Genomic DNA, 27,938 nt, shown 5'->3' on the forward strand with positions numbered 1-27,938 from the left:
ATGGCAGACAGCAAATGCACACAAGCCATTCAGCGTAAGGTAGGTAGGCTGCTGCCCTGAACTGGAGGCCCCGCCTCTTTTACTTCCTGTTCTGCCTTTCTGCTTCCAGCATGAAGGGTGGGGCTGGCCCGGCTCACCACAGAGGGCGGGGAGTGGTTCCTCCCTGGCAGCCTATGTGGGAAACCACTCTACCTTCCTGCACAGCTCTTATGAAAAACTCCCTTTGACTTCAGTGAATCCTGGGAGTGTAGCATAAAAGAGTGGCTCTTAGTCCCATATAGTTATACTGCAATGGCCTATCATGCTTTTGACTGCATGATGGGATGTAATGTGTTTCAAAGAAGCTTTTAGACTGTAGCTGGGAATGAGGAGAGCCACAGTGACAGAGCCCATTAAAAGGGTTGCTGGTGCCCACCATCCAGCTGCTGTACTTGATGCCATCAGAAACTGCGGGACAAAGCAGGGCCTCTTCACTTTCCTCACCTGTACCTCAGAGGACTAGAGGGTGAGACACTTATCTGCCCCTTTAACAAGAGCTGCTCAGTGCAGAGAGGCCTGGCCCCCTTGTATAACAAGGACTGATAGTTAAGAAGAGGACTGGGTCCTCAGGCGTTGCTTCCAATAACATTTGCACAATGGATAAAAATTGGGTGAATGGTCACTGGGGAGCATTAAGCCTTTCCAGAACCTACCACAAAGGTTTGGTTCAGGGGATGGGCTGAGATTCAAGCCATTTCTGATGGAAAGCAGATAAACCTACTGGTTAGTAAACACGTAAGTGTACAGTGATACTGTCAGGAAATGTGAGTGTGGAGAAAAGTGCAAAGAGAACAAGTTATTTATTTTTTAATAGGGGCTGTTTCCTTCAGGACTTGAGCTGAGGATCTGAGTTTTTAAAGATATTTTTGTCAACAGCCCAGCAGGGAGTTTTACTGGGGCAACTGACTCAAGGAAAGTGGCAATAAGATGAAAGATTTGTGTGTGTGTGTGTGTGTGTTTTGGCCTTGTCTTTTCTATAGTCATTGCAATGAAAAACTAGCCAGGATTTTACCTCCGCTAGATTTTGTAGGACACTAGTGTATGGAAACAATTATAGTGGGTTGCAAGTTTTTTTTATTCAATCTCTAACAGGCGTACAGTGGCTTATCTCATTTTATTAAACAATGAAGTATATGATATGAGATTGTAACAAAATATGTCTCCCATAATAATTTCATTAGAATTTGGCAGAAATTGATGAATCACATGCCAGTGGGTCAGAGAGCAGCAGAAAGACTTGCAAAGCTCTGCCAAGGCTCCACGATCCAGTTACTTCACGTGCTTTGCTGAGATCTTTTCTGATAATATGGAAGCAATTGGAAGTATTAAAGGCAGAATGGGGTAGACTTAAACTGAAAGTCGAGGATATCAATACAGTTCCTCTTTACAAACAGTTTGCTGAGCTATATGGGTGAGTTTCATTCTAGACTGGAGTGGTTGTGAAAGTTTAAAAAAAATAAATGCCTGTACCATTCTTCACACTGTTCTCTTATTCTTAGCCTATTTCAATGTGCTCTGTTTTAGTTCTACCTTTCTTTAGTTTGGTACAAAATCGATAATTATTCTAATATCTTTGCTTTCTCTTTAGAATAGGGTTTTTGACCTGATCTGATTTCTTTGTACCTGAATTGTTCATTAGTCAGGTTGTTCCAAATGTATTCCTGTGGCCTTTCAGTGACACTATTATTTATACCTGTCTCTTTAGGACATTCAGATCAATGTTACACACAGTACTTTTAAAAATTGACATTCCTGAAGCTGATTTTTAATGAAGTGGAAGTGTACCAGGATTCTTCCTAATCCTCCCACTTGGCTTGGCCTGAATAATGTGCATTAGAAAATCTGGCAAGTTTTCTTTAGAGGGACACTTACTAAAAGCCTAAAACTATATCTTTTTTAAAATGTGATAAGGCATTGCCCTCCTGGTCCCCTGAAATAAAATCTATTACCAAAATGAGCAACATAATGAAAATAAAAGTTTGCTGGATAACACAGTAGTAATACAGTCTAGGTAGCGGGGTGTTTTGGGGCTATTGGAAAACAGGATTCTCACAAAATGAAGCAGAGAAGAAGTGTCTGTTTGCGTCCGTGCAAACATTTTTGTCTTAATGTGTTAGTTTGTTCCTTTAACAAACTGGTATCAGGTCTCTCTCTATTCTAGTCATCAGATATCAAAGTGCCACTGAATACCTTCACTGTACGTTCCTGTGTGACGTGTTGTGTTGCTATCTTCAGATTATATTGAGATCACTCAGATGTCAATTTTATGCCCCTACTCGCTGGTATAACCTGTTGTTAAACCAGTGAGTTACAATAGAAATACTGACTCACTGTTATCTCTAGTGACTTGAGAGAAGAAATACTAAGATATCATTGTTAGTTATACTTACATAAAAGCAGACCTTCCAATTTACATCTACAAATCCCTGAACAACAGAAGCATTTCTGAGTAGAATGTCATACCAGTTTTCTACTGTGCCCAGTCTCTGTTTTGTGCAGCAGGGTGGGGCTGTCAGGGAGGTGATTGCAGCTTTCTAGTTTTCAAACTAGTCCAATGCTGACCTCACAATGCTGACGCACTTTAGAGCTATACTCACCTGTGCTAGCTGGTAAAGGCTCTCAAGGAGCCATCTGAGCATAGCTAACATGCAGTAATGCTCCTGCCACACTCCCTCCTGCCCTGGCACATCCCTATGGTGAGTCCAGAGCGGAAGGGTGGCATATGAGCAAGACATGCCAGATTAATGCCAGTGTAGGACTCCCCCATGTCAGGGGAGTTTTCAGGTGGCCTAATCTGGCTCCTTAGCACAGTGCAGGCCAGGGAAGGGGGCGAAAATCTGGTGATACAATGTCACCTAGAGAGCAGGGGGAGTTGGGAGCTGTTCTTCATTGCTCATTCGGAAGAAGAGAAGAAATTGCCAGGGCTGGGGAGCTGCAAGAGCAAGACCCACCTGCAATACCCAGACCCACTTACTGGTATAGCCTGGGGATTTGGTAAGATCTGTATGCATCCTGGGACTGGGATCTCTGCCCTCTGTAGAGCTTATACAGTCTGCAGGGGGGGAGAGCCCCTAGTTCCAGGAACATGTAGAGCACTTGAGCTCAACCTGCTCCTACAGCATTCTGAAACTCTTCAGGAGGAGTACTGGGGAGCTGGGGGCATGGGTTCTTCACGCTAAATGTGTGGCAGGGCACTTCTCCCACACATCTGGGCACTGGGCAGCTGTGGCTCCAGCAATCACTCTTGCTTTATCCCCACTGTTTCAGGGCTATGCTAATTTGTGCCAGCTGCCAAGGGACTGATATGGTAGTCATGAGCACTGGGGTACAGCCAAGCTCCTTTTCCCACCCCCACCCCCGCCTTTTCCAAATTCCCTACGCTGGCACCTCCGGAGGAGGTATTAGTGTAGCAGTTCCTATGCCAACTCTGTGCCAGCAGAGAATTTCTCTATGCCAGGATGATTCATCTGTGCTGGGTTTAGGGATCACTTTGTTGAATCTTGGTGTATATATTTTGTGAATGGAAACAACAGCTCTGTGGAAAGTGCTGGTAAAACACTGCAGTCACCCCCTTCACTGGGGAAAGCTTCCACTCATCTTGAGCAAATGAGATTTTCAAGTTCTGCAGATGTCTGTGTCTAATGCGATCAATGGTGTCAAATGTAACCTGGTACCTGTGCCCTTTTGTCAATTGCTCCTCTTGTTGTTTGGAGACATAAAGGGCCCTTTCAGTAGTCAGGCTGGCACTGTTTCAACCTAGCAAACGCGATCAGATACGAGAGGGCAGCATGGGGGAGTGTCTGCATCTCTTTGGTTTTCAGGGGAGAAGTTCGTACTGGCAACCAGAATTCTCTGCTTTGTTTTAGCTCTTCCTGCTTCATCCACTGAACTTTTATTTTTCTATAACTATTGAAAAAAGAAGTGATGTAATGTGAGATTCAATATCACATGATCGTTCCACACAGAAAATCTTGCTTTGCTAGCACGGCTTCCTGACAGGGTAACAGGGGATAGTGAAATGAGTCCCAGTGCTTATGTGTCGGGGGAGGGGAGGGTAAAGGTACGTGTGGCCGGAAAGAGAGAAATACAGAAGAGACTGAAAATACTGTTGAGAAAGGAATATGTGTAACATCTTTGTCTGGGTTTCTTTAGCACTGACATCCTATACCCTGCTATGAGAGCCATTGCCAGGCACATGGGCACAGAAGATGAGTTTGAAGGACTTGTAACAAGCTCTCAGTCTATACTTCCCCCAAAAGGAGCATCAGAAATTGAAGTCAAAACACGGCAGGTAAAGGAGGACTATTACTGTGCAGGGGGAGTGCTGTTGACCGACATGGAACCATTAAAACCTGTGGGGGGCCTAAACAGGGTCACCTGTAGGGGTAGGTCAAGCAAACTGGGACCTGTGCTGTAAGGCCCACAACTCAATGCCCTGGAGCAGCATAAAGCAGCTGTAATGGACTAGTGAATCTGACCCCCAAAGTATTCGTGCTACTGAATTGGACACAATATAACTTCCCTAAATTATCTTATTTTTACTCCTACATACTGTGCGTTTTTTAAACTTACTTTTTAAAAAACTGAAAATTGGCAAAGCACAGCAGATGAGGTATAATAAGCATAGAGATTTAATGTGAACAATTTACTGTACACTTATTATAGCTTCAAAAACTGCTGGAAAGTCTAGAAATACACATGATCCATGATGTGAAAAAGAAAACTAACCAGGGGATGACACTAGTTACATCTGAAAGAGCAAGAGTAGGAAATGGCCTCCCTACAGGTAAGGTGTTAAAATACAAAATGCATTTTTACATTTAGCCCTCCACCTCTTTTCTGCGTAGGAAGCATACCAAACATGGGAAGCCCAGTCCTACAGCCTTTACATATGTGTGGGAGCTCTGGAAGGACTTGGGTTACAGTAGGCTTACTAGTTTTGTAGCTGCTTCCATCCATTTTCCCACTGGGGAACATGCGTCCCTAGCGGCACATGGAGGGTGGAGTGCAAGGATTCTACCCAGCCTTTGTGCAGGGTGGTAAGTTTCCTGTCTATCCTTCCTGCTTCCCTTTGCACCCATTCAAGAGCGAGGAACAATTTGTCCCACATACAGTGAAATCATTGGTGAAAATTTACCAACATCACATAAAATTCCCTTCAGGTTTTGATAAAGCCCAGCCCTTTATGTGAAAATGCCCATTCCTTGACTATGCTATCATGTGATGAAGACTTGTAAACTGGGGTTTCAAGCACCTGACCCATTTGACATACTTATCCAGCCTGCTCACCCAGATTCAAATGCTGCAAAATCTAAGCTTTGACTTTGTTTTTATAAAGCAAGTTTTAACCATAATTATTGCAAAGAAAACTTTCCAGATATGAGCTGTGTGTGCCAAACTAACTCAAACTTTTTTCCCTGCGTCTGCAGACAGCTTGAAACTGCTCCCACTTATCTCATTGGGGTGTCAATGCTTAAGCCAAATGATGACACTTTAAAAGCCAGACTTCCAAGTCATTTAAGTGCATAACTATGCACTTTAATTTATACATTTAGGATAACTGTGCAGATCCGATAAGTGCATGCACAAATGGTCAAACAAGCAAGTGGTGGAAATAATGGTAGTTCTAGAAGTGGCTGGTACCATTTTTTCCCACTGACTGGTGTTGAATGCAACAGTAATTTTTCTACCCAAACATTTAGTTACTACATAAAAAGCCATATTCTACTCTCAAATTTCATGCAAAGCTCTTATTATCAGGGAGTGATCAATTGTGGATAGGGCCCTAACTGGGGCACCTGGCCCATAACAAAAATGTATTTTACCCTTTTGACACCATGTATCTAACACCCCTGCTGCATAGAATCACATAATTTGTTTGTGGTGATGGTTACCTTCTGTTGCATACAGTTTTAGAAAGATTGAGAAATCCTAAACTACAAATTGCACATGGTATCATTTTACAGGGATTAAAGAGGGATCAATATTTTGTGACAGACATCTGTTGATGTATTGTTTGTTTTTTCCCCTGGCTCCTCCAGAGCTCTGGAAGCATCGAATCATGCAAGAAAACTTCTCAGCTGTAAGACCACAAATAGTCGAAACATTTGTTCAGAGACTAATGGAAAATTACCAAGAATCTGATGTAGAGGTACATATATAGAGGTATATATACAGAATATACACATATTCTGTCCAGGCACAACTAATCTTTATTTACATCTTTACTTATTAAAACCTGGGTCAGTCAGTGATGCACAAGGGAAACACCCTCTCTTAAACTTATGAGTTTACGTTCAGATTATGTTAGCAATGTGAGCATGTGTTATGTATGACACTGACCACCTTGTAATGTAATTTTGTTCAGATCTCACAACTGTAGTAAGGTCAGGCGGAATTAGTACTGGGATTAGAGGCTTCTAAGCAACTATAGGAAAGTAGTGTTGGGGACTCAAAAGGCAGAACTCTTCCTACTAAATCAGTGTCCCTATGTGGTATTAGGAAGTACTCCGTTGCCACTTTAAGTCATTAAAGAACTGATGTATTCACTCTAAGAGTAGGGGTGTTGGCCCCAATGTCCTGGCCAGTTTCCAAGTTGGTAATTACATTTTTCATACCTAAAAGTTCTTGTTGCAGTTTCAGTTGGAAAAGGTATTCACTTCTCATGTTGTATAGTTGTAATGTGCTTCGTATTTGTATGTGACGCTGCTTTCTCACAGAGGGCCCGCAGAGAATGTAAGGGCTGCCCTGACAGCCAACTGGTAGACGCCTGTGTTTTTGGAGCTGAAGGACAAGGCTTTTAGTCTTAGCTTCTTAGAGATGTTTGTGGTTTATATAGTAATTGTCTGTTCTCTACAACACATGGATTTGTCACATACGTTGCTGTTTTTCACCCTGAGGGTAGAGGACAGTTTCATGGTGGATGAAATAATCCCTGTATTTATCTTAAATTCATAATTTGGAGATCTTTAGGGATGAAAAGTATTTTTATAAATATATGTTCAATTATAATGAAATATTAGGTCATTATCAGACCTGCTACCTTGTTTTCACTGAAATGTGATTCAGTATTGAGATGCATTGCTTGGTTCCTAGCAATAAGCCTGTTCCCCATCCAAATTCTGAGTGAATTGTGGGGGAAGTGGAGAAATTTCCCTCAGAGCTCTCCGATCTACAAGTGAGCTTATGGAACTAAGGTCTTGTCTGCACACAAACTTGCACTGGTTTAATTTATCTGCTCCAAACCCCTATGTTGGACCCTCTTATTTCAGTTTGAGTAATTGATTTCAATTTAGCTTTAGCAACTTTACATGTAGACAAGCCCTATATTCTGAGGAACACAAGATTACTGAGGAACACAAGATGTTTTTTCAAAAGCTCAGGGTCCTGGACAATATCCAGTTTAGATAATTACATGGTCTTACTTAAAATTGTAATTTTAGTAGAAATAGTTTATTCTCCCTTCCAAAAACTTCTGTGCAGCAAGTCTGATACAGAATAGCTATTGTCTGAAGTAAATAGGATGAAATTCAATAAGGACAAATGCAAAGTACTCCATTTAGGAAGGAACAATCAGTTGCACACACACAAAATGGGAAATGACTGCTTAGGAAGGAGTACTGCGGAAAGGGATCTGGGGGTCATAGTGGATCACAAGCTAAATATGAGTCAACAGTGTAATGATGTTAAAAAAAGCAAACATCATTCTGGGATGTATTAGCAGCAGTATTGTAAGCAAGACACGAGAAGTAATTCTTCTGCTCTACTCCGGACTGATTAGGCCTCAACTGGAATACTGTGTCCAGTTCTGGGCACCACATTTCAGGAAAGATGTGGAAAAATTGGAGAAAGTCTAGAGAAGAGCAACAAAAATGATTAAAGGTCTAGAAAACATGACCTTTGAAGGAAGATTGAAAAAAATTGGGTTTGTTTAGTCTGGAGAAGAGAAGACTGAGGGAGGACGTGATAACAGTTTTCAAGTACGTAAAAAGTTGTTACAAGGAAAAGGGAGAAAAATTGTTGTTCTTAACCTCTGAGGATAGGACAAGAAGCAATGGGCTTAAATTGCCGAAAGGGTGGTTTAGGTGGGACATTAGAAAAACTTCCTAACTGTCAGAGTGGTTAAGCACTGGAATAAGTTGCCTAGGGAGGTTGTGGAATCTCCATCTTTGGGGATTTTTAAGAGCAGGTTGGACTAAAACCTGTCAGGGATGGTCTAGATAATACTTAGTCCTGACTTGAGTGCAGGGGACTGGACTAGATGACCTCTCGAGGTCCCTTCCAGTTCTATGATTCTATAATTGTATTTCACTCCAGACATGGTTGCATTTCAGTAGGGGGTGAGAAATACCTATGCACAGTGTATCACTTTGAGATCCTCTAGGTGAAACACTCTAAAAACATGGTGCCATGGGTGAACTTATACATGTTAACAGTTACCATGGGGCAGTATCTTCCCTTTCTGAGGAATTTTCTATATTTAAAATATATCCCTTAATGAGGTGTTAGCTTACTGTGCTAAGATTAGGTAAAATATGTCTTTTTAAGTACAACTAAAGATTTTACATGTTTACTTTAAGTAGACTGTTGTGTGGAAGTTGGCGCTCTATCTATCTAATCTATCTATCAATTCAAAAAACCCTTCATTGATTAGGTTTGCAAAGTCAACCATTCAAAAGATAAGAAATGCCAGAATTACAGTTTCCTATTCAACTGTCTTAACCATGAGGCCAGTCTTCCTCTTTTTATAATCTGGCTGGTAGCCACCTCTTAAGCACCCCCTCATGGCCTGAGGTTGCTCTCAGGCCTCTTTTCCCCTCTTCGGGGCCTTTTAAGTGTGCCGCATACAAACTCTTAAGTTCAGCAATATCCCTCTGTAAGGTTGGATTTATTAATGTATGAAAATATTCAGAATAGAAGTTTGCAAATCCCCGTCAAGTCTCTGATCCCAGGTCTTCCCTGCCTGGAGCCTTGTCCTTGAAAACTCAAGGTATCCTGCTGAAGTCTACTTGCTCCCAGCAGCCAGTGACTCTGCTTGTTTCTCCCTGAGCATCCCCCTCTCTCTGCAGCTTCCTGCTGCTCTTATAGGAGAATTACCTGATCCCTGCTCAGGTGTGCCTCCTTAGTAACTAGGGTTGGCTGGCCCCAGGCCTCTAGACCTTAAAGGGGCAAGCGACTCTGTTACACTCTTCCTGCAATCCTCTGCCTCGTTCACTACATACCTTCTGCAATAAATGAGGCAAGGGTCCGATTGATAAGTCTCTTTTACAACAACACCCTGATTTTTCTCCAGAGCAGATCAATCTTGTCGATGAACTCATAAAGCCCCAGTCCTGTGGAAAAAAAATAGTATGTGATCATATAATTAAGGACTGTATCATAATTCATATGCTCAAGGGTTTGAATTAAGGTTGCATGGGCAAGCTTGATTCTGGCATTTCCTAACTTCTGAGTGCTTGACATTGCAACCTTAATAATGTTCTTTTAACACATGGTGGGAGGATGGGGGAGGGGGAGAGGCAGAGCATGAGAGCACGCACTTAAGAAATCACACAAACTTGGGTGGGCGGGAATTCCACCATGCAGCATCATACTGAAATCCATATGGTTCATCAGCGGGATTGGAACATTTAGGTTCAGCCCCTTGCACTTGAGCTAATGGAGTAAGAGGTGGCAGTAGTAGGTTGTCAATCCTCTGTGTGAGCCAGCACTAGTGGGGGATGAGAGAGACGCTTTGCCAGTGGGTTTCACAGTTATTTGCTGACAGCAGGGGAGTGGTGAAAACCTCAGGAATCTGGGGTTCCATTCCAGGCTCTGGAGAGCAGTGTGCTCTACGGGGCACAGACTCTTCTGCCTCTTCCCCCAAACTGTGGCCCCCTCTTAACCCATTTCCTACAGTCTGTCTCTGTGCTGTCTCTACCCCACCCCAGCGCCTCATTGCAGTCCCATTCTTCTCACCCAGTCAGTCCCAGTCTCTACTCCTCAGGCTCCTCCCTGTCTCTGTGCCCCATACACTGGCTGCTAGTCTTTGTCTGCCTCCCCAGACACTTCATCCAATATCAGTCTTACCCCCCACTCCATCTCTGACTCCTTAACCCAGTCTTTTTGTCTAGCCAGTCTGTCTGTCTCTCTCTCTCTCCTTGCCCCAGGTCTTTGTCCGATCTCAGTGTCATTCCCCCACCGGCCAATCCCACTAGCTCCCAATCTTTCACCTTTCCTGTTTCCCTCACCACCCCGTGGTTCCCAGCCCTAGACTCCTTGCCCAACTGGTCCCAGCCTCTCCTTCCATACCCAGCTCCCAGTGTCCCCACGCAACCTGTCCCAGCCTCCTCTCCCACTACCACCTCTGGCTCCCAGTCTTAACCTTGCCCCGTCTTCAGTTCCCAGTCCCAGTCTCCTTGCCAGTCTCAAACTAGTCCCAGGCTTACCAGATTCCTTCTCCCAAACTATCCCTTTCCCTCCCCCCACTTCAGCTTTGTTCCCTCTGCAATTGAATCAGATGGCTTCTTCCTTCACAGGGCCTGGCTTCCAACAGGGTGGGGGAGTCCTGGACAGGACAGGTGCCCTGCTCTCAGTTTCAGTGCCTCGCCCCACCCTGGCTCAGAACAGCTTGGACCAGCCATTACAGAGAACATGCGTCTTCCCTCCTCCATAATGTTTCTAATTGCAGGGGAAGCTAGATGACTATCGCCTTAATATGAGCTGACAAGTGTTTGAGATCATCAGTGAAGTGAGAAAAGAAGGGGTTGACAATATGATTGATTTGAAGAAAAAATTTGGTTCCACTAAAGATGATGATGGATTGAAAGTACATTTATCTAAAATAAGGGCGGGGTTTTGTTTTGTTTTGTTTCTTTGTTTTTTAAGTGTAGGAATTATGGGCCGAAACCAAATGCCTGGATCTAAAACCTACTGAACTTTTGTGGTGGTTTTGACTCTGAACTTGGCAACTGTCTTGTGTGTCTGTAATGGGCTGACCCAAAAACTTGCATCCTACTCCTGGTGAACTTTGGAGAGGTTGAGTTCTTGGTCTAAACTTCGCAGTTCAGGTCCATCTGAAGTAGAAATGAAAATGGAATTTAACCATAAAAGCAAAAGGACATTGTTATTATTTAGAGCAGACAATGTTCTCAGCACTGGACAAAAAGAGAGAGAGAAAGAAATTAGTATTCTAGGAGCTTTTAGTCTGAAATTTAGGAGGAGAATCAACATGAGAATAGACCCTTGTTCACAGGCAGACACACACAGGCCCCAGTTCAGCAAAACACTTCAGCACTTGCTTAATTTAGCACAAGTAGTCCGGTTGTAAGTCAGAGACTACTCATGTGCATAAAGTTAATCCCATGTAAGCACTTTGCTGAATAGCAATGGGGACCACTCATGTGCTTTGCTGAACTGGGGCCATAATCACTAAATCAAGTAATCCTATCTCTCCATAACTAGTCCATAATCTGAAAATTAGGTATCCAAAAGGTCAACATGGAGGGGGGGGAGATCTTATACATCTGAGAAAAGCTACCATAAATTCCATTTAACTACACATGAAGTGCCTACCAGCTTTTGGTCACGGTGGTAATACGAATAATAAGTAATAGTGCATTTAGCCAAATCATTAGCTCCCCAATGAAGAAGATAATCCAGTGAAAAGAAACAAACTTAGATCATTTTTATGTCCAAGGCTAGTTCAATTCATGTGGGAAACTTGGAAGAATAGAGTTGCTGATGAGTCCATCAATTAAGTCAAATGAGACCATCTTGGTCTTCCTTTGTCAGACCAGAATCTAATGTCTAAATATCTAAATCTATGATAAATTATAAAAATACACCACCTGGTCTAACAAGTGCAAAAACATGTGATGGGAAATGTAAATGTAATGTGGCCACCCAGACCCATCTCAAGAGTACAGGTTTCATCAACAAGCCTCCCAGCTGGGGCAATGTCAGGGAAAATAGGGTTCAGCTTCTCATATATCTTCTAATTTTGCCATAATGCTGGTAGGTCATCCTTATCAGGAAAATTGTAAGTGGGGTGAAACAGGGTACTGAGTATGAACCAATGAATATGACCCAAAACCACCATTTGGGTAAATTTGGATATCCACAGAAAAATCCATGTGTTTTATCTCAGTTAGTAGTGTTTTATTTTTACACAGTTTACCTGTTTGTTCATTTTCTGTCTGTGGGCAGTGTTCACTTCTGTTCCCTCAGACGTACAGTAACTGAAGTTCATTTTGAAAAGTGCACTGGTTTAAACTGCAAAGTTTGAAGCTTTGGAAGTTCAGATCCGTTGGAGAGAAAACATATTGTAAAAACATTGCAGGTTGCTCTAAGGGAAAGTGCCATTGTAAGAAGTCTTTCTTAGTGACTGTGATAATGTTGTCTTTAGCAAGAGCAGCTGCAGTTCTTGCAGGATGAAAACACCAGACTACATGAGCTGGTGTGTAAGCTGAAAGTCCTAAGCTGTTGGAAGCAGACTATTCAAAAGGCACAACTCTCTGTAAAGCTGAGAAATGCAGAGAAGGTGAGAAGTCCTGATTCCTTCATTTTTACTATTGTCTTTTTTTTGTTTTCTGCTTAAACTAGGGATCAAATTTGGCCAGCTCGCAGTAGCTAAAAAGCCAGTACTCTCTCATGGTGATTGTTATCTTGTGCTCCAAATTCTAAGCTTCATTTTAAAAGAAGTAAATTATGGTTGTTCACAGTCCAAAGGTTATTTTTACAGAGTGTAAACCTGAACAGAGATGTCTGCCTCAATCAGCAGACAGTCTGAAATAACTCTGAGAAGTACTATGAACAGCCCACATTCACCCCATCGAGGCATTGACTCCGAAGACTAATTTTGACCATTTATGTCAAAATTAACTATTTCACTACTGATCAAAGCAAATGAGACAGAAGAGGGACAACAATATTATGAAGATATGTACAGTCTAGTGGGAGAGGATGGGTATTTGTTTGTGGACGTAGTTTGGGAAAGTACTGCTTTTTTTGGGTAGAGGGGAAGGCTTAGGATAATTTGAATTCTGCTTTGGTGTTGTCAAGGTTCCTTCCCCACTCTGAACTCTAGGGTACAGATGTGGGGACCTGCATGAAAACCTCCTAAGCTTATTTTTACCAGCTTAGGTTAAAACTTCCCCAAGGTACAAACTATTTTCCTTTTTCCCTTGGACTTTATTGCTGCCACCACCAAGCGTCTAACAGATATATAACTGGGAACGAGCCCACCTGGAAACGTCTTTCCCTCCAAAATCCTCCCCAAACCCTCCACCCCCTTTCCTGGGGAAGGCTTGATAAAAATCCTCACCAATTTATATAGGTGAACACAGACCCAACCCCTTGGATCTTAAGAACAATGAAAAAGCAATCAGGTTCTTAAAAGAAGAATTTTAATAGAAGTAAAAGAATCACCTCTGTAAAATCAAGATGGTAAATACCTTACAGGGTAATTAGATTCAAAACATAGAGAATCCCTCTAGGCAAAACCTTAAGTTACAAAAAGACACAAAAACAGGAATCTACATTCCATTCAGCACAGCTTATTTTCTCAGCCATTTAAAGAAATCAGAATCTCACGCATATCTAGCTAGATTACTTACTAAGTTCTAAGACTCCATTCCTGTTCTGTTCCCGGCAAATGCATAACACAGTCAGAGAGCCTTTGTTTCTCCCTGCCTCCAGCTTTTGAAAGTATCTTGTCTCCTCATTGGTCATTGTGATCAGGTGCCAGTGAGGTTATCCTAGCTTCTTAACCCTTTACAGGTGAAAGGGTTTTTCCTCTGGCCAGGTGGGATTTTAAAAGTGTTTACCCTTCCCTTTATATTTATGACAGGTGTGCATGGTGCTTTTTATAGAAGGGAACTACAGGGTATTTAAGAAAAGCAGAATGGGATACAAGGTTCTCATTTAAATTAAGGAAAAGATGGATTAAGCTCAAAGATTACTAAATTAAACCAAAGTGCAGATGACTGGAAAAAATATGCCTTCTCTCTCTGAATGTGGTTGGACAGAAAGAAACATATAGTTTACTGACAGTTACATGGATTATTTGGCTCTATAAGCCAAACCAAAGAAAGGCAGAATGATCATACTTGTTAATTTAAAATTAGTAAAGGCAGAATGGTGTGTGTGTGTGTTTAAACCAATGTACAACTGTATATGCATACACTTTGTTAATTTATGTCAAGGAGATGCTAAATAGGTGGATGGATGATTGATTAATCAAAAAAGAGACTGAATTAGACTTCTGGCTTGTGGATTTGAAATAAAACGATGGCTCTCTGACTTAAAAAAAATTAAAACAGGAAAAATTAATGGGAATGTTGGTTTTGTTAGTTTAAATTGAGACAGCAAACTAGGTAATATATATGGTTGACCATCTTAAAACCTGAAGAGGGTAGAACAGATTCTCAGCTGTGTTAATTCATACCAAAGAAAGCCAAAAAGGAATCCAATAAGTGTTAACTTAGTGACAGGAAGGAAAGAACAAAATATTGCTTTGTATAAAGACTTGATGCTTATTGTATAAAAAGTCATTTTATAAAGCGTTACTTTACATGATTCAACTAGCCAAAACAAATGCATGGGCCTGACTTGCTGTGTGCTACTCTATGAATTCTTGGCAAGGCTGAAACTGGAGCCTGCATGTTTTTATTTCATCTTGTAGTCCTAGGGGCAGGTCAAGATTTATTTACAGAGCGAGAGAAGCGCAATACTGCAGATTACGTCACAAGTGAGCAATATTCTGTTGCTCTGGTTGAAGGTGCACCCCACAATGGGTCAATGCAGTCTCTATAGCTTAGGGGCGTTCCTGGATTCCTCATTGACGCTGAGCTCTTGCATAGCAGCATCTGTGAGTAACACTTTCTACAACCTTCACTTGGCTAGGAGTCTCCGTCTCATCCAGGTGAACGATAATTTGACCTCAGTTATTCATGCCTGCATCACGTCTTGGCTGGACTACTGCAGAGTGGTTTTCCTGGGCATGAAACCTTCAGTATTTAGGAAATTCCGACAAGTACAGAAAGCTGCAGCTCATCTATTCAGCAACCTAGGCTACTGCAAGCACAGCAAGCCTATCCGCTGCTCGTGACGCTGGCTACCCATAGAATATCAAATCAAGTTGAAGATCTTGGTCCTTATTTTCAAGATGACCCTGGGCCTAGGCCAGGGGTGGGCAAACTTTTTGGTATGGGAAACTTTTTGGTATGAGGGCCACATCGGGGTTCCAAACTGTGTGGAGGGCCAGGTGTAGTGTATTAAATTGCTCCCTGTAGGATTGTGCTACTTACATTGTACTATTTACAGCTGCCAGTCCTGGTGCTCGGAGCGGCATGGTAAGGGGGCAGGGGGGGTTGGATAAGGAGCAGGAGGTTCCGGGGGGCAGTCAGGGGACAGGGAGCAGGGGGCAGTTGGATAGGATGGAGGTTCAGGAGGGGTCAGGGGACAGGAAACAGGGGGTTGGATAGGCATGGGAGCCCTGGGGGCCCTGTCAGGGGGCGGGGGTGTGGATAGGGATTGGGGCAGTCAGAGGACAAGGAGCAAGGGGGTTGGATAGGGGTTGGGGTCCTGGGGGGGCAGTTGGGGCAGTCGGGACAAGGAGCAAGGGGGTTGGAAAACGTTTAGAAAATGGCAAGTGAGGCACTAAAGCTGTTTAACAACCAAAAGGATTAAAGAATACATATGTTTCTGCTGAGAAGAGAGGGGGAAAAAAATTGGGCTGACCTTGTGATGTGGTTCAGGATTATGTATGAAGTGTCAGGTACATACCGCAAGATCTCTGAGACTCGTATAGACTTTTTATCAGAAGCACATGTGACCATTTAATCATAGTATCCTATAACATATTGGGGCCCTCCATGCAGGATGGAAAGTCAGTGGCTACCATTCTGACGTTTTATTATTTATGTAGTGTAACATGGGGCTTTAAAAACATTCAAGAAAAGAAGGACCCTTCCCTCAAGAAGAATTTACAATCTACATAAAATTGATGCAACAAAAGGACTGAGTAATTATCTTTGGTATGCAAGGAAGGTACCTATAGCTGCAGTGGGTTTGAATATACTGGAGTGAGGAGAGTTACTGAGGCAGAAGAGAGGGAAGGAGGGTGTCAGGGTATGTATTACCCAGCCATGATGACAACTGAAGGTAAAAGTGAATGCAGGGCTGGCCTCAAACACAAGCAGAATAAGTGGCTGCTTTGTGCCCTACTCTTTGGCCTGTGGGCTCATGTGTCTTGTGTACTCTGCAACTAATGTGCAACTCATGATCCAATTTTTCTTTTTGTCAATTCAGGGCTGGCTCCATAAATCTGCTAGGCCAGTCCTGTATGAGTGAGTGAGTGTTTTATGGCAGAGAACACAAAATGGGATGGGAACCAGTCAATGTAAATTCCAGAATCAAATCCAGCAAACCCAGTTTCCCACAGAATCTGACTGCAACAGGATTCCATTGAACTTGAGGACAAATCTATTCATATTCAGCTGTACTGCGAGTTCTTATGAGTTTTGCTCACCAAAGCAGGACAAAATGATAAAGCTAATCACTGAACCGTGACAGATTATTTCCTGTAATTACTGAGGTTTTCTTTGCAGGTGATTATATCGCAGGTATCGGTATTATTGTCTGCCTGTCTGTAAACTTGCTGATAAGATTTCACTTTTAATTGAAACATATATGAATTAACATTCTAGGTGATAGTTGAAAACATTGAGATCTGATTCTACTTCAACTTTAATGGGAGTGTTTTATCAGAGTAAGGACTGCAGGAAACAGTTTAAAGGAGATCTGCAAAGGGAAAAATTAGGCTCATGCCTTTTTGTATGTATGAAGGAGTCCTGAATGTGGAGGCTATGTGGATTTGTTGTTTTCAGGGGTGGGGGTTGGTTCTTAATTACATTAGAAATTCAGATCATGTCTAGGTTAGAAGATCAGAGTTAACTTGAGTGGTCAACACCTGAATTGGCTTAGCCTAGGTATGAGCTGCAAAGCCATACCTTTGAGTTACTGTGTCCTCATTGGTGCTGCGCTCACCCATCTTGAGGCATATCCCAGGGTTCTTTGTGCAGCAGGAAGCTGATCTGCTCTGATTCTTTCCCAATGAATTATGGAAGGACTAGACTCTGCTTCTGGACACACAGGGGAATTGTGGGAAAGCACTGGAAGACTATCAATACTTGAGTGATTTAGCCTACATCCTCACTGCAAAGTAGGAAGGTTACCAGCCTGAGTGAAAACAGCACCAGAGCTCTAGCTCATATACTGAGTAGTGCCAGCTAGCCTAGATTTAAAACACCCACAAACTCAGGGGCAATACCTGAGTCAAAGTCTGAGTTAACTCTACAGTGAAGATGTACCCAGAGCATGAATGAAGAACTGTTAAGAGAGTGAGAGACCCTTAGTCAGTCTGGTTGTTTAAAACTTTTGTTTGTTTTATTAACACCTATTTAACGCTAGTGATTAACGTTTTGAATACAGGAAGACTTTGCTAAAAATTCAACACCCTCAGCCTTTAATAACATGTTAAGAATTCAAAATAAATGTATCCTATACCTCCTGCTGGTCCTCCAAAAAAACCAAGGAAGATCAGATTTTGTATTCCTGATATTGCTTAGGACCAGGGATCCTAGAAATCCGTTTGCCATGGAAAAACGTGGCATATCCATTTTTACAGAGAAATCTGTATTTTTTACATTTTATGAAAATATAAAAACATATATTAACTTTTAATTATACTTTACTGAAAGTACCAGTGTCACTTATTCAATGCACACAACCTCCTCCTCCTGTGGTTGATTTTTTTTAATGTGCTGTAAATTTACATAGCTAAACATACTCCAGTAAGCTGCTTCCAACGTACAGAGGTTACTCAATGGCATATAGGGGTTTGTGTTTTAATGCATCTCAAATTTCACTTCAGCCTCCAGATGTAAGTAATTAAAGTTATGAAAAGATGCCACAAACTTTAAAAATCACCCTTACAGACCATGTTGCTGAGTTTGGCCAGGACAAATTTCAAGTTGATGGTAATGTGCTGTTCTGTACTGTATGTGACAAGGCTGTAGATTACATTTGAAGGCAGACAGTTGAAGACCACGAGGAAAGTGCTAAACATAAATGGAATGAAAAGAAATGAAGAGGTTGAAACAGCAGGGTCATCAACTACAGCAAAGAAACAATGCACTGTGACTGGATCATTCTATTCATTTTATTTTATTATAATGATTGATGGCATTGGTAGGCTTTGTACTTGCTTTAAAAAACTGTAAATGTATCAATAAAACATTGTGTTCAGCTGATACCTATATATATTGTGGCCAGGAAAACTAAGGTTCAGTGTTTCATTTTAATTGAGTAAAAATGTGAATTTTATGGTTTGTTTTTTTCTTGGAGAATTTTTGGTTTTTTTTAATCACAGAAAACTAGGATCTCTTAAGGGCTTATCTACACACAAGTGTAATATTTTAACTACACTGGTACAACCCCCTCGTGTGGACACCATCGCCAGTATAAAAGTGCTTATACTCATAAGGGTAGGATGTAAGATATCCTTATGCTGAGGTCTGGTCTACACTTAAAAGTTAGGTTGGCATAGCTGTGGCGCTCAGGGGTGTGAAAAACTGACAGCCTAAACCCCAGTGTAGATGCAGCTAGGTTGAAGGAAGAATGCTTCTGTCATCCTAGCTATTGTCGCTCAGGGAAGTGGAGTTCCTAAAGTGATAGAAAAGAACTTTCCATCACTGTCAGAAGCATCCTCACTAGAGGCATAGCTATGGTGTGGTAGCTGTGCCTCTGTAGTGAAGACATGGACTCATATAAGTTGTACTAACCTTGAATATGTTGGTAAAAATTTATATATACCTATCACATACCTAACCCAAATAGTTCTATCCATACAAAATCTGTCTGTAAACCAAGCTTTAGCAAAAATGAACAGAAACATATCAAACAAGCCCCCAAATACAAAAACCCCCAAAATCAAACAAGCACCCCTACATTTTTCAGGCCTTCTTTTTGAATCAGAAAGAAACAAAAAGGGACTCCCGCAACTTATTAAAAATCCCTTGCAGGTCACCTTTCAAGTAATCTGGTGCTATTAACAATAGAGGACTATGGCTTTCATTCCTTAATTTTATTACATTCTTTTTGTTAACAGGAGGCCCTTCAAAACAAAGAAGAGTGTTTGAATGCCAAGATGCTGGCAGAGCAAGAGGTGTTTTTATTTCGTCAGCAGCTGGTGGCTGTAGGGAAGGCTCTGGCAAAATCTCAAGTAGACAATGAAAGACTAAAGAAACAGTTAGATAAACAGGTACCTAAAATAACGGTCCTGACTCATTCTACGAAGTGGGTCAAATTATCACCTCCTCTCAATACCACTTACTTCAATAGAGAATTTTACCCATTGCCTTTCAAGAGGGAAATACTTCCTGAAACAATTGAGGGACAATTGAAAACTGAAGCTGAAGATGTATATATTTTGACTCTACCAAGCCATACATATTGGTTTGAGCGTTTTTCACATGTTGTAGTCAGAGAGAAATATAGACAAAGGCTGTTAGGGATCATATTTAAGATTTATATCACCTCAGCAAAATGACGATCAAAGATTTTAAAGGGTTATTTTATGAAAATGAAGCTGTAAGATGAAGATGTGAACTGTCCAAGAGCCTAAGAATATCTTCTAGATGCTAAATACCTGTATTAAAAAATAACTCCAGTAATCTATTGCTGATAATTATTTTACATAAGAGAGAAAAAGAAAACTCAGTGTTTATTCCCACACACAAAAAGTTTAACTTAGGCCTTGTCTACACTAGAGGGTTAATTTGATGTAAATTAGGCAGTTTAAATTATGTAACTTACCAGAGCAGGGAGCTCCTTTCCAGGCATTGCTTAAAGGTGATGTGCAAAGGAGAAAAAAGTGGGCGTCTGCCCTATTTTGTTTCTGTTTCCAGGAAGTTTGAGGATTGGTTTGTTTTTAATTCTGCTTGTTTTTCTTACATGAGAAAGGAATGAGTCTTTCAAGTTCTGTTGCCTGACATATTGTTGTTTCCATGTTATAGAAACACTTGCTACAAGAAGTAGAACATAGGATGACTCAAGAAGCCCGGAGCAGGCAACAGCTGGATGTGATGAAAGCAGCAAACATGGAGAAGATGCTGGAAGACATGGGGCAGAAAGAACAGAGGCTGCAATGTCTGACTGAAGATGCTGAGAAATCTTCTAGAATAGTGCAGCTTCAGCAAAAACGGATCAAAAAAGAAATGCGGCAGGTAAGCGCCTAACTACACCTTTAAACACTTCAGCATGTACCATGTTGCTAAGGAAGCTAGCATTCCTTGAGAAATGTATTAGGGCCTCAGTATTGGTTACCAGCTGCATATCTTTCTCTGAGCAATGCTGAATGCATCCCCTCCAGTGTCCTGGATTGCACAGTATAATCTGGATTTTGGGAGTTATTGCCGCCTCCTTCTGCAGCCCTGCCAAACTAGGAGATGTTCTGAAACGAGAGACATCCCCATAGACTGCCTTTGGGTCTAAGGAACAGTGCACTGGGTTGGGGGCTAGGAGATCATGTGGTCTAAGCTCATCTCTTCCAAAGTTTTTTATATTTGTGTGTACTTCACAACTCCTACTATTGAGCATGGCCTTGAATCCCTGTCCTCAGAAGCAAGTATTCTCCCCATTTTACAAATAAGCTAATGGAGAGGTCACACAAGGTCACTTCTGACAGAACTGGGGATAGAATTGTGTTTAAAATGGCAAGCCTAAATCTCCTCCACACATCCACAATGTGCCAAACCTAAGTATTTGTAAGCACTGCTCTAACCACTAGATCATGCTCCCTTCCTAGAACTGGGAGTAGAACCCAGGAACACTGATCGCCAACATTCTACCATCATTTAGCAAATAGTTGTGTAATCCACTGGCACATGTGTGTCACATCCCTCGCTAGCTGCTGGTCTACAGAGAGGATAACATGGAATTCTTTAGCTCTGTAATAGGAATCTGAAGACTGAGGGTTCAAGTCCTGCTGGTACTTTGTTTGTACATTGTGGAATTTCTGTCCTTCCTGATTTCTTTTTAAACAGTTGGTTTAATGAGTGAGAAAACATCCTTAAAAACTGCTTTATAGTTAAAAAGCCCCCAAACATTATACCACAATTGACCGATTAAAATGTGTAACAAAACACAGATATAAAATGTTTCAGCCATTTGCGTCACATTGTGGTTGCTTCGATTACACACTGGCAGATTTAAGATTGAGAGGTATGACTGAATGGAATGGAGGAGCTCAGGAGTGCCTGTTAGTTAACCCACTGGTATATTAAGTCTTCTCCTGCATTGTCACGTGAACTGTAAATGAGGAAATCCATTCCAGCAGTTTCACCATAAACTCATAAACTTAGAAGTTACTAACATTTAAATGTTCTTATTGGGTGAAATCAAACATGCAGTACTATATTTAGTATAAATTATAGAATGGCTAATCATTCCCAACAGCACAAGCCTTTCGCTTACAATAAAAGTTTGGCAAATTCTACTTGATTAAGTTGTTTTTATGTAGATTTTACTGATCTTATCTGATTATATATTTTGTGTTTAAACAGTTCTGGATAATCTAGATCCTTTTGGGAGATTTATTGATGTATAAAGTAGATCCAAGAGCACCTTGACAGCCAAAACATACACAAAACAGCTGCTGTTTTGTGTATAAAACAAAAACACATGGTTTTTCATCTTCAGCATATCTTAATGCCATTACTATGGTATAATAACAAAGAAATGGCTTGTTGAAACTAGTCCAGCAAATACAGGGCAAAACCACTGACTCAGGGCAAAGGAGACACAACCAAAAACTAAACACCTTGGTCGCTGCCATAGATTGGTCATTTTTATCTCCACTCCAAATGTTTACTGTTGTAAAAAAAGAAACATAATTAGCATTTATGGTAATTATCAAGTCTTTGATACTATAACACAAGTTGTATACAGCCATTGCAGACAGCATACATAGCTGGCATGTAGAAATTGTATTATTCTTTTGCTTTATCTACTTTCTATCTGACACGATTAAGAGGCACACATCCATTACCAGTGGTTCTCATACTGGGGTTCAAGGAACCATTTTTGATGGTCCACTGAATGAAACATTTTGGGACACAGACAGGCTTGAGCCCAGTCTACACACATAAATTACATCAATTTAACTAAATCAGTGCCAACACGTTGTGTGGACAGTCTGAAGTTGGATATTGAGTTAGCTTAATTTAATTGCTTAACAATGTCCTCCATTATTAGACTGATTTAAGACTGTCTGTAGAAAGGACTGGTACAAATTTAAGTGAATAAATTTAGAAGCTGATTTAACTAAATGAATACAATTTCCGTAGTCCAGCTCTTGAATTGGATTGTTGGGTGGATAAGTGGGTCAATGAGAAGTGCTTTGTGTCTCTTACAAAGTGACCTGCAGAATGAAAATGTTTGAAAAACACGTGATTAGATTTAGTCAGGTAAGTCCCCTTGGCTGCACTTCATGCACTCCACAATCTCTTAAGAGCATGAAGTGTGGCTTTCCATCCCTTTTTTGCAGTCCTATCATAGATAGGATGAAAATTCCTTGTTCTTATCTGACCGCCTCTCCTGTAAACCTGGCCAAAATATTTTCTCTCTTCAACCACCTGAACAGTCCAACTGAAAGCACCCACTGCGATTTGGGAGAGTTGGGATGACAGATAGCATTTTGCTGGGAATAGTTTGGCAGGCTGCTGGCACTTTCTGTGACCGCCTTTATTGAGAGCATATGATGCCAAGAGACTTTTGGAAGAGCAGAGCATTCAGCCCTGGCACATAGGCCAATGAGTTCATAGTTCCCCATCTCTAAATGGTGCAGCTGTGCACCCTTTTGTTGTGTTTACAAAATACTTGTAACCCTTTGAGTGCCCAGAAACATCAGTAGCTGAATTGGCCTTTGAGAAAATAAACAAATAATGTGGTATTGGATAAACAAAACAATTAGTGTCAGGACTTTTAGTGCTACATAGTGGTCCCTGCTGCTGGAGGAGACCTATGTGGGCATAAAAGCATGTGGCTTATAACAGTTACCCTGTATAGAACTAAGCCATTGTCTCAGTGGTGTCTGATTCAATTGCTGGTTCTCATTTCTTGCTCCTTGTTCTGGCAGGGAGTGGCGGCACTGAGAAGACAGGCCACACAGCTGTTGGAGGAGCTGAGGGGAAGATGACTTGCTGTTGTTCACTCCTATCTTTCATTTAGAATGGCATTGAGGCTGGACGTGGCTGGTCATGCTGTGGGGTGTGGGTTACTGGGGTTATAAATAGAGAGCTCAGGGGAATGAGAAGGGAAAAGGCCCCAGGTTGTCTGTCTACTGTCCTTTCTTAAAGTGCTGGAAACTGCAGATTTTATTAGTTATAATGACCGTTTATACAATTATATCACTCTCTCCTCCAGAAGGATCCCAGACACATTTTATAAAATTATATCTAGGAATTACTTCATCTACCACTGAACTGTGACCACCTTTGATGTTGACAGCATCTGCTTCTCCTCCCTTTGAGCCCTTTAGCCTGTGACTTTGCTTTGAATGAGGACTGTCAGAAGATTTTTTTTCTTTTTTAACCTGAATCCTCTACATGTGGTATTGCCATCCTCCTTAGATAAGAAGCCAATTGATCCAAGAACGTAGTTTAAAACTGGATGCCTTCCAGAGGGTGGACGAACTCCAGTATCAGGTTTACGACTTGGAAGCTGTAACATCCCAGAGAAACTCACCTGCAGGTGAGGGAACACATATTTCTTTTAAAATGATATGGAACATCCAAACAAGGCCAGTAGATGTTTCCAGCCTAATTGTGTGGCTTGGGTACTGTACCACCACCCAGATTGCCAAAATGGCACATGCGTTCATATTCACCAACCCCCACCTACAAAAATAGATGTTTTCTCTCCCCCCTTCATTCCCCCTCTTTTTTCTTCTTTTTCTTCTCATGTGTGAAGAAGGCCTGAAAGATGGTTTTGGTGTTTTGGGGGTGGGTGGGTTTTGTTTTTATTTTTGCTTGTTTTTTTAACCTTAGCACCATCAGGAATATAAATACTGCTGTTTTTACTGGAAGTCTCTTTGAAGAACAAGAGAATAGGAGTTGGGAGCTTTCTCGGTTCTTCGTTGGAGGAGCAAGAATTTTGAAGCTTTAACAAAGAGATTTTTTTTTTCTTCCCAGCTGTTTTTTTATAACACCTGTTTAATTCAAAGTGCTTTAAACAGGTTGATGAAAAATCCCCACCCCTGCAATTGCTCAAGTTTCACTTCCTTTCTTCTTGTGATATCAAAATCCTGTTAATTCTTCAATCAGCTGTAGAGTCATGTAGAAAATTGGGATGGCCAAGACCTGAATTTTTAATACACTAAATACAGGGAAAAATCCCAACCTTCCAGGCCTTCTTTAAATATTATGAAGACTAAAAAAATGACATCCAGTTCTGACATACCAGGGTACAATCCAGACCAATGAGTAGCTTTGTCACTCCTGCCCTGTAACCTGGGGTGCCCTTTAGAGTGCTTTGCTTATGTAGCCTCCAACTTGGACTGCTCACAAACAGCCTCCAGCATGTCCAGCTATGTCTCTGTGTGTGCTGCAGCCAACCAGCCCCTGTGGGCTCTTACCAGCCTTAAAGATTACCACAGGGTGACACCAACACACTCCCAGTCCCAGATTTTCCCCCAGAAACCTATGTCCTGTACTGCCCAGCCCTCTCCTGAACAATACAAATATATTAAGTCTGTTATTCCTTTGAGGGAATAATATGCACACAACTTATTACCCCAAATGGAATTACCCAAACACTTCGACTTAAACACACTGGACTAGATAAAACAATAAAACAAGTTTATTAACTACAAAGAAAGATTTTAAGTGAGTACAAGTAATGAGGCATAAAAGTCAGAAATGGTTACTAGAAAAATAAAGATAAAACGCGTACTGGTGGCTAACTTAAGAAACAGTATTAGATTCAAAGCAAAGCTTTTTTTCCACATGCTTCAGAAAATAACTGACCAAAATTTCCAGTCAGGACCCCTCCCCTAGAGTCCAATGGCTGCTTCCTTTGTCTCTTCAGATGCAGTGAATGTGATGGGCAGGGAGAGAGAGAGGTGCGCTGGGGAGTTTCTCTCTTTTTTATAGTTTCATTCCATCTCTTGAAAACATTGCCAGCTGAGACAGTGTGTCTGTGTGGAAAGATGTTCCCTGCTGGGGTTTTTCGCTGTACATTCGGTAGTTGCAGGGTTGATTTGCAACTCATTGTGGGTTTTCCCTTTCTAATGCATTATTTCAGTGCATTTAATCGGAGATCTATTTGTGTTTCCACTGAAAGGTTAAGAGGAACTAAGTGAAGATTTCTCTAGCCACTGACTTTCAGAAGAAGCGATGTCTAGCATTTCAGAGACAGCAGAGGGTTCTGATCTGGCAGCAAATTCAGCCCTGCAAATTCATTGCAATATAAAATATTCCTGATACTTCCGTTAGTTGCTCACCCTTACATCTTCACAGAATTCTAGGGATGCCATTAGAACTGCTGAGGCATATAAAGCTTTTCACCTCTAGGTTGATGGTAGTGACAAAAAAAATTGCCCAGGTCAATAGTCAATGGAAGCGTCCATATGATGGTTTTTTTCGTTGTCCTATGTGAAAAGAGGTGTTCGAGTCATCAGTTCACCTCACCAGATGTTCACTTCACCGAAGTCACTAGAGTTGGCATGGCTGTGTAGTCTTTAATAGAGAGGACAAAAGCTGGATGGGCTGCCATGGAGCCGTAGCTCCTTTTGGTGGTCCCTCTACATCAGGAGTGAAACATGTTGGTAGGACAGTACGGGGAAGTTTGTGCTGTTGCTGCCCATGCGGCATCTGTTCTGAGGGGTAAATAAAAGCCCTCCGTTTCCAGTAGTGTAAGTCAGACACCTTTCATAAGCACTGAAATTCACACGCAGTGTTAAGAATATTAAACTGCCTTTCCAGTGTTAGTAGAGATGAAACATATGGCCAGCGTAAAAACCAACCGGGCAAGTAAGGATGAGTACATTCTGAACCAACCAGAGCTAGCTCTCTATGGGCAAATCAGACACACAGGATGAAAAGAAGTGAAAATCAGCTTGGACATTTCAAAGTATTTGGCTGGCAGGGAGTTCCCATTCTTCAACCTGCTGCATAGCTGGAGAACTTGTCTGGAGAGCAAGGCAAAGCCTTTGTTTAAAATGGAGCCTGCCTCAAAATACAGACATTCCGCAGATGTCTGTCCCCAAATACTAAAAGGACATGCTTTTTTCTAGCTTCTTCTTGATGATTATGGTGTTAATTGTGTACTGTATTATGGCTGTTGTAATTTATTTCTTTAAAAAGGAATGAAGAAGTCCACTAATCTGATGTCTTATAATGCTAGCAGCGTAAGACGTTCTTTATCAGGTAATAAACCAATACAGAATAACTATCACTTCCCATCCATTTGCAGTAATGCACTTTGTCAGGAAAAGCAGGCTCACAGAGTGCAAAGGTTTATATTTTTTATTAATTTGAATAAGGCTGTATTGTCTTTAGTTGTAATATCAAGCCCTAAAGTAATTGCATGCATTACCCTTCATTCTAGTGTTCATATTCATCTAGGGGTGACAAGCGTACAGTTGCTGTATCTCTATCTATTTAGGCTGTAATTGCAACCACAGCCAGGTCTTGACACTCTCATGTGATCTGGTTACAATAAACACAGTTGAGTTGTCCACATAGATGCTTTAGTCACAGCACAACCAACTGTCCACCATGCTGCCTGTCAGTGCTTTCTGAGAAAATCTGGCCTGTTGCCATATTGCCTCATATTCATTTGCCTCAGCAGGGGACACAGAACAGGGACACAGATTAGTACCAGCAACACTCAGGACAATACATTCTGGGACGTCTTGCTGCACAAAGATATGGGAAGGAGGAGGAGCACCCATCTCAATTATACTGACTTACGGTCGTATCTGTATGGCAAAATAAGTGCTATAATTAGTTTACAGAAACATAGTTAGGTATCAGTCAAGGCTGTTGGCACAGGTGACATGTGGCAAGCTGCCAGTGGCTACTAACAGAATATTAACTATGCTGTATGTGGAGACAATCCAAGATTAGAGCTAATCATATGAGTAGCTGGTTAGAAACTCAGCATCTGCTTTAGAGATTTCTGTGGCTAACTGGACCAACAGTCAATTAGGGAAGTTCCTCTGTCCGTGTGAAGACCTAGTGAAGGGAAAAAACTAAGCTAACACTTGAAATTGAAGAAACACATCATCTTTCATTTTGGATTCTGTTGCAATCTAAGGGATAATGACAATAGTGCTTTGGAGAAACTATTTGCATATAATGGATTATAGAGTTTGGATCAGCAAAGATCTGCTTCACTGATCTGTCCACTGATGGTGGAATATATGTATGACTCCCTCAGTAATGAGACTTTCTCTAAGCTGTGACAGGGTATGGGCTTTGATGAACTTTTTATGCAGAAATATTGTGGCTATTTTTAATTCTGCACATTCTCTTAGAAACTATACAGGAACCGCTATGCAGTTAGGACAGGACTAAGAAAGAAGTTGCTTACACTTCTGTATGACTGTTAACATCTGTATTTTTGAGAACAGGTGCTTTGTGTATTTTTGCTAAAGTCAAGTTCTGCTGTAACTGCACATTATTTATAATATAGGTTCTGCATCCTGGGCCCAGCGCACAGTGCTCTCAGCATCAACTCTACCTAGGGATTACAAGCAGAATCCTTTGACTCCAGATCCCAAAGGTAGCAATGTAACATCTGGAAAGACTGAACGGCCAAAGACTGTGAGTAATGGATTTGGTAGTGAGTGGTAA

General features: G+C 41.4%; 1 protein-coding gene across 1 annotated transcript; it reads left to right on the plus strand.

Annotated features, from left to right (window-relative positions):
- Window positions 1–27,938, plus strand: LOC144262373 (coiled-coil domain-containing protein 162-like). Its single transcript, XM_077812134.1, has 11 exons — window positions 1–39; window positions 1,221–1,450; window positions 4,192–4,330; window positions 4,705–4,825; window positions 6,081–6,190; window positions 12,425–12,559; window positions 19,190–19,342; window positions 20,097–20,306; window positions 23,712–23,832; window positions 26,445–26,507; window positions 27,778–27,938. Exons 1-11 carry the CDS (start codon window positions 1–3, stop codon window positions 27,936–27,938), a joined length of 1,482 nt encoding a protein of 493 aa, XP_077668260.1.

Source organism: Eretmochelys imbricata, chromosome 3 (genome assembly GCF_965152235.1).
Source record: "Eretmochelys imbricata isolate rEreImb1 chromosome 3, rEreImb1.hap1, whole genome shotgun sequence".
NCBI lineage: Eukaryota > Metazoa > Chordata > Testudines > Cheloniidae > Eretmochelys > Eretmochelys imbricata.